The following is a 13181-nucleotide window of genomic DNA, read 5'->3' on the forward strand; positions in this document are numbered from 1 at the left end:
TTTTTGTTAGCATGAGTAGATCAAAGAAAGAGGCTTCCAAGAATACCATTTCTTTCTGGATTCATGAGACAATCAAGCAGGCTTATTCGTCTCTTGATGCTTCTGTCACTGAGTCTGTGCAGGGTAGAGTGCATGACGTCAGAGGTAGAAGTGCCTCTCTGGCTTTCAAGAAAAATTTTGATGTTCGTAGAGTTCTGAACGCTGGTACTTGGTTACGCCAATCCATGTTCCCCTCTTTTTATCTGAGAGATGTTGCCCATAGGTCTATGGACATGTTTTCCCTGGGTCCTGTGGTGGCTGTCCAAAAAGTGGTGTAGCTCATTCATTGTCCTTGACTTGGCTGTAATGTATCTTACCTAAGGTGATTGTGTGGAAGAGAGAATGAGTGAGAGGGCTGGTCTCTTTCTTTCTCTTTTTTCTGTTCTTCCTTCAGGCAAGTTGATAGACACGTCATATGCTGGACTGGTCTGATACATGTGAGTACGGTAGCCATACTGATACTTGTTAACTGATTACAGTAGTACCTCGAGATATAAATTAATCCCTTCCGAGGCACCCTTCGTATCACATCTTGGACCACATTTTACATGTAAAATGGCTAATCCGTTCCAAGCCCTCCAAAAACACACCAGTAAATTATATTTCCAGGCCTACAACACATGTTCTAGGGTTACGACTCCGATCCAATGCAAGAAATATGACTCCAAAAAGGCAAAATACTGTACATACTTCAGTAATATTCAACTGCATGTAATGTTCAACCCCATTTTTACTGCATATATTAGGACTTTAGCATATGTCCCTTAGCAATAAGCCTAGCCTATGTTAGCGGTTGCTACTGTAGCCTAGTCTATGATTCTGACATCTAAACCTAAGAAGCTAAAAGCTTAGAATATGCCAAAAAATGTATAAATAATCAGTATGTACTAATTTCAAATAATTATTAATTAATCATTAACTATAATACACACAAAAAAAAAAATTCCAATCGATTGTTTACATTCAGCTCTTACGAGTACCGAACGAACGCCAAGCAATCACTTTTCCTAGGACACAGTAAGCCATAAATTTTCATTAGTATCTTTCTTTAACTAATGAAACTATCAAACAGTATAATAACCATTCATTTCTATTCTTTATTCTATCTTTACCTAATGGAGATACTGAGTTACTGACAGCTATAATGAAACGTATACGTAACGTAATATTAAAACAGAAGAAGAATTCTAAAAAATACGTATTTGTTGGTGTAAGGACAATGCTCGAGGACGCCCCACAACAAGTGTCACAAGGACACGGGGTCGCCCCCTGCCTCAAGATTGTCATCCAATAATTACTCCATAATCATTGTCTTTGGGCGGAGTATTTGTAAGGACAACGCTTTTTCCCTATTTTCATTGTAACCAATCATCAAGTCGCGTTGTTCTTACTTCTGTCTGATAGAGCGTTCCGCGGCCTTTTCGCCGATGCATAACACATGCAATTCCATTATTTGTACGCCTAATTGTATCTAAATGTATGTCTGTAAGAAAACACAAATTTACTGTCCCAGAGTCATTTCTGTTTGCGGTGCGAGACTGCACTACATATCCGTCCGCACCTGTCTATGTCAACCCAGTTTGTCTGTAAATAAATCATCAATACCCAGCTACCTGTCTTAATCTCTGGTCCTCACAACTGGGTCACTCCGGGGTTACCAGTTGTGAGGACCAGAGATTAAGACAGGTAGCTGGGTACTGATGATTTATTTACAGACAAACTGGGTTGACATAGACAGGTGCGGACGGATATGTAGTGCAGTCTCGCACCGCAAACAGAAATGACTCTGGGACAGTAAATTTGTGTTTTCTTACAGACATACATTTAGATACAATTAGGCGTACAAATAATGGAATTGCATGTGTTATGCATCGGCGAAAAGGCCGCGGAACGCTCTATCAGACAGAAGTAAGAACAACGCGACTTGATGATTGGTTACAATGAAAATAGGGAAAAAGCGTTGTTCTTACATTGGCTTCAATGATAGCAGTCTGATTTATTTTATATTTTATGATATGTAATTCCCAATTTTTTTTTAATTAAATGTATTGCATGTACTCATTTCAAATAATTATGAAGTAACCATTAACTATAATAAACAAACAAAAAAAAAGCTTCCAAACTTCTGTTTACATCCAGCACTTACGAGTATCGAACGATCGCCTAGCAATCACTTTTCCTAGTACACAGTAAGCCATAAATTTTAATTTTCTCTCTTCAACTACTGAAACTACCAAACAGTATAATAACCAATCATTTCTATTCTTTATTCTATCTTTACCTAATGTTTTTTTTTTTATTAAATGTATTGCATGAATAAGTTTTTCAATTTACAGCATCCTTTTACCAATATAATACTTAAAGCACAAGGGGTAGATGCTGACCAATAGGAGAGCAGGATCTTATGGGGTGACTAGCATCAGGAACCAATGGGAGAGCAGGAGGATGGTGGCGAATTTACTCAGTTGGCAGCGCGGGAGTTTTAAAATTGTTGTTGGTGGTCCGGGCGAATCTCGGGACTTTACAGCAACAACCTTTCGTATCTTGAAAACTTTTTGTATGTAGAGCTGTAAAATTTTTCATATTTGCTTTCGTATCTCGAGTTTTTCGTAAGTTGAGCCTTTCGTATGTCGAGGTACCACTGTATATTTATAAATAATCAAACCCTCTATTCAGTAGCAAATACTCCGCTCTCTAGCTAGGGGAGATCAGGAGTAATAACAGACCTCTGTGAGTATATGGTTTGTTATTGAACAGTCAGAATTTTCTTTAGTCTCTTAAATGCAATGAATCTGCTCATATATCATTGTATTGCAACCCAGATGACTCGTTTCGTTCTGGGAGGTGGTCAGGTGGTTAACTCCCAGCCGGTTTAGGATGTCTGCACCTCCCTCCAAGTATAAGCCTATCCTATTGATAAGACTGAGGGTTTGTTCTGCATATGAACAGATGACAAATTTTAAAATCAATTTGTATTTTTCATAGCTAACAAACCTGAGGTCTAACAATAGGATATTTTTCCAAGTGCAGCTGGTAACTGGTTATTACAATCAAAGATTGTAAGCAAGGAATCTGTGAGATCTGGCAACGCCTGTGCGTACAAGGTGAAAGCTGGTCAGAGACCGCACATAACCCCCGTGCCGCCCAGTTTTGTCCCAACCTAGGAAAACAAAAAATATGAGGGGGGTGGCAAGAGGTGGGCAGTATACGTTAAGACATCAGGTTTGTTAGCTATGAAAAATACAAATTGATTTTAAAATTTGTCATATTTCACTTGTTATAGGAATACTATTTGGATTTTCATAAAGAACATGATTTTTATTATATTTTTTAAAAAATCACTCCAAAATAATGGTCTACTAGCAAATAATCACTTACAAAATTACATTATTGTCAATGCCAAGATTTGTTCCTAGGCCTAAGCTGGTTGATTTTTTACTTGCTAAAAATAAAGTTTGAACATAGACTAAAACTTCAAAAATTCAAAGATAAATTGATAAATGTTTGTAATTCGCATTCTTATTCTGAAAATGTTATGACTGTTAAACTTATTAGCTAGGTCTGAGGTTATATGCTGTATACAGGTAATTTTGATGACCACTCCGAGTAGCTAGTGTTGACATCACTGTTAACTTTACCACTCCTTGCTTTGAGTTAGGCAATGTAAACAAAAAATCAGTTCATGCCACACAGGTTAAAAATTATGCCAATGCATCAGAGACCATATTTAAACCCATAAGGAGAATGATGTTAGCTGTGAATTTGCATATTTCTCACCCTGTTTGACACGGGAAATAAAAAAGTTTAACACTACTTGGCAACCATTATGCTCAGTTTTATATTTCGGATGATACAAAAAGATTCATGTTTCATTTAAGCGTACCTGTATACGTATACTTGAAAAAATTCACAAACGCCTCTTGTAAAATGTACTCTGGTGATACCTCAGGCAACTTTTATACAATCGTTTCCTTGAATAATGTCCATATTACTGCTTTACAAATCCTCCTCAAATGACCCAGTGGATGGTCATAGTGATGGGAAGGTTAGACTAAAATAAAGGAAGGTGAATTGACTCAATGCGACCATAGATTAATTGTTATTATTTACCACTGACAGTTATCTTTTTACTCTAACTAATCAGTCACTGGTCCTCACAGCAATTAAAGGTGCATGTAAAACATAGTTTTATATTATAAAACTGTATTGTAAATACTTATATTATAATATTCTCTCCTTGTATATTGGTTAAAAACATTTTGATGAATTTTTCAGTACGACAATCGACACTTTTCTCTTGTGAATCCCTGCTTAAATTTATTAGCTTTTTATTATCTTTTCCTTACCTGTTTTAGTGGTAGTGAATTTTCCTGACTTTTGTTGATACCCAAAGTCTTTTCACAAGTAGCATTTCCTGTAACAGCATTTAATATCTGTTCCTGGGTCTTAAGAATATTTCGCTGTATTTGTGATAAATTCTTCAGTTCCTTTTCTATACTCAATAGCGTTTTCAATTTAAGTTTTTCCTGCCTACTCATAATTTCAGTGGGGGAATTTTTTGAATTAGGAATTTGAGCAGGGGGAGATTTATTCAAGATTAACTTTGGGTTTGAAATTTGTTTCACTTCATTCTTTCCAGACAATGCACCAACAACAGTTATAGGTTGTACTTGAGAAGCATTAACACCTTGAACACCAGACAAATCTGGAACAATTTTCAAAACCATAGGAACTGTTTTAATACCAGAGTTGATGTCTTTATGTGCAACAGTTTTGGAATTTCCACTCTGTAACATTATTGGTTTAGTTAAAACACTTGTGCCTTGCTGGGATGCAACATGTCCTTGCACATTAGAAACTTCCTTTTTTCCTTTGAAGACAGCAGAGTTACTACCAAGAGAAACAAAAGGTCCACCTTTATGCAAATTGCTTGTGTATGTGTGCTCTCCACCAATAGGATGAGTGTTTCCATAATTCATGGTAACATTATATACCTGGGCTGTCGAGCATGTGACTTCAGGGGGTACATAAACACTGTTTTGCAAAGATGCAGGAGGCTGGGATGGCAGAGAACTTACATTTTCAACATTACTGTTGTTTAGCTTTGTACAGGTGCTCTTATCTTCACTTGATCTAAGGCAATTAACTTCATTTGAACAATGAGCAGTGCCATTGTCATCCTGCATACCATAATCGGTGTCTCCATGGAAACTATCAATCATCTGTTTACAAAAGAAAAGTATCAAGTATTAATAAAAGCCTGTAGTATTTAGAGAACATCATTTAAAACTTCATCATCTAGGATAACTAGTGTATGTATTGCCAAAAGTTTATTTTGTAAAGAATACAAATTACAGTAACAAATATCCTTGTTAAATAAAGATCAAAACAAGGCTTACAATGTATTTATAAGTACGTATAATAATTTAATATAATTGTACGTACTGCAAAATACATAAACATGAGTTTTGGTTTATCAACAAAAAAAAACTTCCAATTTTGTCAATCTTAACAATGGGAAATTAACTTTGATTGGGAGTTTAATTATAGCTTACAATAATTGAGGAAATGGTGAAAAAAGACGAGTATAAATCTGAGTATAAACATATAGTAATCTACTCCATGTATTTATGGAGTAGTAATCTCCATAAATACATCACTGCCATATCCATGTCAATATGACTGTATGTAAAAGGCATTTTAGTTAAACATTTACATTAGAATGAAACGCTCCTAATTCTTGGAGATATTAAAAAGTATTAAGTTTGTTATGTTTCTGTTTTCCTAACTCTTTATGCAAGAAAAGTTAACACCCAATTTGAGGGAGCTAGAAAAAAACGGATTCTGGTGGTTGGTATATCAGAGTGTGTGTTCGTGCAGGGTTTGTCAACTGGTATACTGGTATATTGTATACTGGTATACAGGAAGACTGGATGGCTGGTCTTATTCAAGCGGGTTTTGTCTCCTGGTATGCTGGTATAACTGGTTGTGGCCAGGTGGAGTTGTCATTGTGTATTCAGGCTGGTATTTTTTCTAGTTCTGCTCTTATTATGCCTCTTGTCGACGTGTTTCGACTTCCTCGCAGGTCATCATTGGGATGAGTTAGCAGAGGAGCTGGAGAAGCAGTGTCTTGGTGACGGTATTTATAGTGGCTCAGCTCAGGTGTTGATTTCTCATTGGCTGAGCTGGTCTCGGTCGAAGTCGAGGACCCCACGCAGATGGTCGTAGTTCATCTCGAGTGCGAGCATTCAGGTATTCATGGGGTTGGGCCCAGGAAATCCTGGCATCCTGTTCGTGGGATTATTTGTGGCCATCCTCTGGGCGGTGGTGGGGAGGAAAAAAGTTTCTTGTGTGATGTTCAAGTTCGGCTTCTCTTTCCCATTACGCAGTGCTTCTAGGAGGTGTAGGCAATAGTGGTTGGATACCTGGCAAATAATTTTGGTATCATGAATAATATTCCTTTTAATTGTCTTGTTGTGGGTAGTCCTGGCATGATTATGAATAGCTCCTTCTTGGGCGTGACAGGAAACCCTTTGGAGAAGTGCATGTTGGTCATTCAGACGTATTAGCCGAGGCATTCGGACGGGGCATGTGTAGCGATACGTTTATCTTCTTCAAGGGATCCTGCAGGGGTAATGCTGGATTATTCCTCATCACCAGGCTGCTGGTCTTCTCCGTTTTGTAGAAGATAACAAGGTGTACATGAAGCCTACGAACCTCGGTATGTGTATGAATGAAGAGAGAGTGTCCTAGGGGTATAAGCGCTCCACCATCAGGGCCAGTGTCAGGAGGGCCCTCTCCCACTGTTCCTCCTGGAATTATACACTCAGCGAGTTAGAACGAATTGCCCAGGTTCTTGTAGGCAACAGACACTCCAATTGTGCTGTCGAAGAATCTGTCAAGAAGAATGTTGAGGAATGGTACCACAGCCCATCAAGATCTACAAAGGGCACTTCCACCGACGATACAAGGAAGACGAACAAGCCCTCAGGAATATCATCAAAACTAAGAAGACCAGCAACCCGGTGATGAGGAATAATCCCTTGAAGAAGACGAATGTGGTCTACCGCTACACATGCCCCGTCCGAGGATGCCTCGGCAAATACGTCAGAATGACCACCATGTGCTTCTCCAAAAAGATTTCCTGTCATGCCCAAGGATGACCAATTCATAATCATGATAGGACTGCCCACAACAAGACAATTAAAAGGAATGATATTATTCATAATATCGAAATTATTGACCAGGCAACTGACCATTGCCGCCTACGCATCCTGGAAGCACTGCATATTGGGAAGAAGCCAAACTTGAGCATCACAAAGGAACTTTTATCCTTCCCACCACCACCCAGAGGATGGCCATGAAAAATCCCACGAACCTGCCAGCCAGTCAGGAATGTCTGGAGGATGCCAGGAATTCCAGCATCCAACCCCATGAATATGTACCGGAATGCTTGCACTCAAGAACAGTGACTATCTGCACGGGATCCTAGACTTTGACTGAGACCAGCTTAGCCAATGAGAAATTGTGCTGAGCCGCTATAAATACCACCACCAAGACATTGCTTCTCCAGTTCCTCTGCTAACATGTCGACAAAAGAAGAATGACACCAGCAGAACTAGAAAAACTACCAGCCTGTATACCTGATATTGAAGCCCCACACGGCCACGACCAGTTATACCAACATACCAGGATACTAAACCCGCTTGAATAAGACCAGTCATCCACCCTTCCTGTACACCAGTATACCAGTTGATGAACCCTGCACGAACATGGACTCTGATACATCAGCCACCAGAATCCCTGGTTTTTTTAAATAAAAATAAAACATTCCCGCATCCCTTCTATTAAGTGCCAATATGAGTATTGCCATATAAAATAAATTTGCTAAACACAGCCATTCTTTTTAACAGAATATGTTTAAAAGAGGGTCTTCTTCCAAGATATTATTATTATTATTATTACAGGTAATTTGGTTAGACTATTTAGTTTCAATTCTTAAATGAGGTGTAAAACAGAGGAATGTAAAGTTAAAGAAGTCCAGCAGCTAAGTAAGAAGATATCAAAGGGAACAGATGGAAATACAAGTATGCAAATGAGGCTCAAGGGATGCTCAAAAGAATCCTTAATACTACCCTCAGGGTACTAAACATGGCACAACACGGTGAAGATCTAGATATCCTCTTTGCATGTCATAAAACTTGACAAATTGTAGTCTCGTTATAAGGTATTTGAAAAAGATGTCAAGATTAAAAATCTGAGCTTAAACCCCAAATTTATCTCTTTAATGCCCTATTTAGCCATGGTAATTTCTATTTTTTTTATAATGACCAATAGTAAAGAAGGAAAACAGTTTACTTTTGAAGAATCGTCTCTATCATTGTAGCTGACTGTTTGCAATAGGTTCTTTAAAAAGAGGGGCATATTTTTTATTTATTTCTGCTAGAAATATGTTAGCAGAATACAGTAGGTATGCCCCACTTGTAGATTTACAAACTTATGTAAATGCTAGTACAGTATATACTTTATAAGTCTACCCTTCATGTGTAAGTGTTTACATAATAAAAATATGGAATGTTAGTCCATATATATAAAAGTCTAAAACTAAAGAGGTCAACCAGATTGCTTGCAGGAATGTGATCAGACTAGAGACGCTAAAGATGACGTATACAATAAGTATGTAAGCTAAGATAACATGCCGTCACCTGTAGTCATTCAATTGTTTATAAACATTAGTCCAAGCTCCCTGCTTGAGACAACTACCCCGACCTATTATTCAAACGGCCTACGTGATCTGTAGCGTGTCTCATTCGATTGTGTGGTTCGTATGAAACTATGTCATCTGATAGTATGTTCATATGTTCGAACTACTGGCTGTTCCTTCATAACTTGTAACAGAGATGGTAGACAGCAGAACAGAGTTAGCTATCGTCATTAGAAGACCTGTACCTCTTACCTAAGCTTTATCATGTAGAGGAATAGGATTAGCCATCATCATTGGCAGAAGCGATCAAGCTATCGTCATAGAAGACTTGTACGATCATACCTGATCTTCATCATGTAAAACTTCGGAAGAATATACTATTTTTATACCTTGTGTTTTCTACAAGAAACCTCACCGAACCATGAGTTAACACATCGTCGTAAAGATAATACCGACTTCGTAAGTGATCTACAAAACCCCAGACACTCCATTGAAGATGGAGAAGTGCAATACCAACCGACTTAGCGTATAGATTATCGCTAGTCTAAACATTACCTCATAGGGCGCCCTTATCATACAAGGCACAAGCCCTAATATTGGTGGCCAGCGGACCAGAAGAACTCTACAACGTCCTACGAAGAAAAAAACAGAATAATAAATCATGAAGTCAACGACGACGAAAGCAGCAGATTCTTCAAGCAACCTAGTATCATCATTAGTGAGCGACTTCGGAAAACAACAAGATTCGTCAAGCAACTTAGTATCATCGTTAGTGAATAACTTCAGAAACAAAACCGACGTGTCCTTTTGCCATACAGCAACGGAAGCTTCGTCTCTCATTAGAATCATTCAAGAAAACATCGTTAGTGAGCGTTTCCGGCACTGCAATAAACAAACCGAACGCGTCTGCAGCATCGGATTTTTAAGGGCTCGAATCATCGAAACAACGCGCACGGGGAAACTGAAGCCAAACCAGGTCGTCCGCTAAATAGAGAAGGAGGACCAAGGCCGTGTGTCGTTATCGGAACACCGTGACTTCCCACAAAAGCAAGCTAAGTACAATTTTTTATTCATTTGGAGTAACTTTGAGTGTTCCTTTGCAGGTCGAATTTCGTTATTCCTGTGGCTGAAGTTACGAGACATTCTTAATCTTACTTTTTACAGAAATTATCTATATCATTGAGATTTCGCTACTGCGAGTTTTTATCTTTGAGTGTCTGTTTCCAGAAGTTCTACTGAAATATCATAATCATATACTATGTTAACTTTATCATTTTGGTGATTATTAATCCCTTACGTAACAAATCATATTAAACAGTGAATATGCGTTTACGCAGTGGACGTCTGTATTTATACAGATGCATGGATAGGGTCGTTAAGCACCGTAGTGATTAGAAAACACACAAAAAACAAGTGGAACACCCGTACAAATCTATATAAATTAGAGGTAACACTATTTCGGGTCATGACAAATGCTCCTTTGCAAAGTCCCGATCGCAGTTTTAGCCTCCTGAGTTTTTGAGTTATATAAAATATCGAACCTCAATGACTCAACTTAACTTTTAAAATATGGCTGGATTGCAAGGAATAACATGTCTGTAAAAAACTTTCATCAGGCTAAATGCGCTGACCAGGATCCCTCACTATTTCAAATAGTTTTAGCAACGAAATGAAGTACAAAACAAACGTAAGATTGAATGCAGTAGAGATAACTCGTCTTAATTAGTAATCGCTCAGTTCCTAATAGTTAGTCATTCATTGCTTTATACGTACCCAGCAGCAAGAATGCTAAAAACACACAATATGTTGCCGATGGTAATAAAGAGAAGGATCCTAATTATTACAAAAAGAAATAGAAACAGTAGCCCGTTCAGAATCAAACAAGCAAACTCGGTGACTGTGTCACCTAGTCAAGCGGTCAGGTTAGTCAAAAACTGCCGAAGTGTTCAAAGCATAGCAAATTCCACACAATAAGCGACTCTAGCAGAGGGGTGAAAAGCGATGTTGGTTCATACCAATATCTTTTTTGAATTAAAAAGGATTTTTCCTATGAAACACACGACCGTATAAGTAATCAGAGCAGGTTTTCGTTTTAATTTTTAATACATTAAGTTATAATAAAATACTGGGTGGATAAGCCCGACTGTACGCGCCGTAAAAAATTAGAATATCTAGTTTTATTTCTTTAGTAGACGTAATATCTTGTATTTACGGACTCACCGTCTGTTGTTCGAACTTCCCTAATGAGAAGTCCGGATAAGCGAGCGCTTACAGATACCTCTATAGTTATAAAAAAACATTGATCTGTATCTAGTGTAATTGTAAGATTCATCTAGGGGTATACAAAATATTATCTTACATCCTGCAATAAAGGCGTGTTTATCAAAGGGAAATCCTATAAACCTTCAAACATATTAAAATCCGTTTGAACAAAAATGAGACAGTTAATCAAATAATAACTTATATAAAGGAACTATACATTTGTCTCATAAATCGTAACATTGTTCAAATGACCCAACAGAATTCTCCCACAACCGCAGTCGCAATTTGCACGCAAAATCTCGAGAAGCATGCACCCTCGAATGTCTTAGTGCGTGTAAAAAGACTTTGCTGGGAAATGAAATTTTAATCCTTCCCGACACTCTGAAATATAACGATTTCCGCGAACAAAGCCCTAAAAGTATACATATCGTGGATACGGAAGTTATAAATATCGCATTTTTTATTGTTGCTAATTTTTAATCACGCCCAACCAGTATTTATTATAAATGACGAAGTTGAAAAATGTTAGTAATAGGAGCCATTAGGAAATCAAATAAGCCCATATAATTTTTCCCTCAAACGTCATGCCATAAAAGATCGGACTTGGCGTATCTGCGTAGATTACTGTCGCTTAAACAAGGAAACGACTTCCGATAGTTTCCAGTGCGATGTACCGACGACATCTTATCTCTGTTAGGTTAGAATAAATTTTTTTTCTCACCAACTTGGACTTACTTAAAGGCTTTTACCTGATACCATTACCTAAGTGATTGTACCTCATATACCGTTTTCCAGCACACTCAGGGGACATTATCAATTTTTACATATGCTCGGCTTACGTTGCGCCCCAATTACAATATAGTGTTTGGAGATTTTTAGGGGATACCCTACATGCCTATATGGATGATCTTGTAATCTTTTCTAATACCTTAGAAGTACATTCACATAAAGTAGAGCTAGTGCTACAGAGACAAAGACAAATAATCTCAGAGTAAAATATCTAAATGTGAGTTTTTTAAAACCGAACATGTTTATCTAGGTTTTATGTGTCTGGTCAAGGTCTTAAAAGTAGTCCATGGTAAGGTGTCGGCTATTCATAACTTTCCGGTACTTATTAACGTAAAAGGGGGGGATACAGCACTTTTGCGCTGTAGTGGGTATTACAATCGTATGCAAATATGTAACTCTTCAATCATGACAGCTCCTTTAACAGATCTTACGAAGAAGAGCGTAGATTTATTATGGTCTGAAAAGCATCAACAGGCGTTCGATATCTTAAAAGCGGAAAATGCAGCTTACCTAACTAAAAATCCCTGATTTAAATAAGGAATTTTTTTTTATTGCAACAGACGCCTCAGACCAAGGGGTAAGAGGGATTACTTCATTCATATGATAAACAGTTCTTCCCTATAGCTTTTTATTCACGTAAACTAAAGCCCTCTGAAAGTAAATATACAGTAATAGGCAAGGAAGGGCTAGGTATCTTTAACACTAGTACATTTTAAGTTCATAATCTATGGCTATCCTGATAAAGTCTTACTGAACATGAGTCCTTTACCGAGTTTTTTCAAAGGCTTTAATCACAGTCCAAAAGGAACTCGGTGACAAATGATCATTCAGGTCTTTGGAGCCAAGATAAGATATCTACCTGGGAAAGCAAATATCATAGCTGACGATATCCCGCAATCCCGCACCATACCGCAAAGAACCATTAATTAGACTAAAAGATATAGAAAACATCCGTACCTATTGTTTAAAAACCGTATCTAAACAAGAAAATTCCTTAACCCAAGAGATCGCGAGCATTGAATATCTGGGTTGGAGCGCAGAACTGTTACAAACTGAACAAAGCAAGAGTCAACAGACATAACCCAAACAATAAAAACCACCTTCGAAACGGAAACAGAGTCAGCAGCAATAAACACCAAACAATAAACACTTCGAACGGAAACAGGTGGGTCAGCGGCTAAGCATAAACAATACACACTTCGAGCAGAAACCCTAAAGCAAAAGTATATTTAAAGTATGTGTATCAGAATATGTAATCAAATGTAATATTATATGTAGGTCTGTGACGAGGTAAACCCGAAGAACACAGCAGATGACTAACGACCAGGTATTAGTAATAATCTCTTTCATACCAATCGTCATAAACTGGTTGCATTCCGTCCATCCA

The 13181-nt window shown here is 37.8% G+C and overlaps 1 protein-coding gene across 2 annotated transcripts in view; it reads right to left on the minus strand.

The window, feature by feature from the left end:
• Positions 1-3322: 3322 nt before the first annotated feature.
• The window catches only part of LOC135220798 (uncharacterized), a 42932-nt gene continuing 33073 nt past the window's right edge, over positions 3323-13181 (minus strand). The window contains exon 5 of one of the 2 annotated variants that reach the window (XM_064258303.1): positions 3323-5261. In XM_064258303.1, coding sequence (XP_064114373.1) covers positions 4371-5261 — 891 coding nt within the window. In that variant the 3' untranslated portion in view covers positions 3323-4370. The remainder of the gene's footprint in view (positions 5262-13181) is intronic. The other variant, XM_064258302.1, reaches the window with a different exon arrangement.

Source organism: Macrobrachium nipponense, chromosome 2 (assembly GCF_015104395.2).
Source record: "Macrobrachium nipponense isolate FS-2020 chromosome 2, ASM1510439v2, whole genome shotgun sequence".
In the NCBI taxonomy this organism is placed as follows: domain Eukaryota; kingdom Metazoa; phylum Arthropoda; class Malacostraca; order Decapoda; family Palaemonidae; genus Macrobrachium; species Macrobrachium nipponense.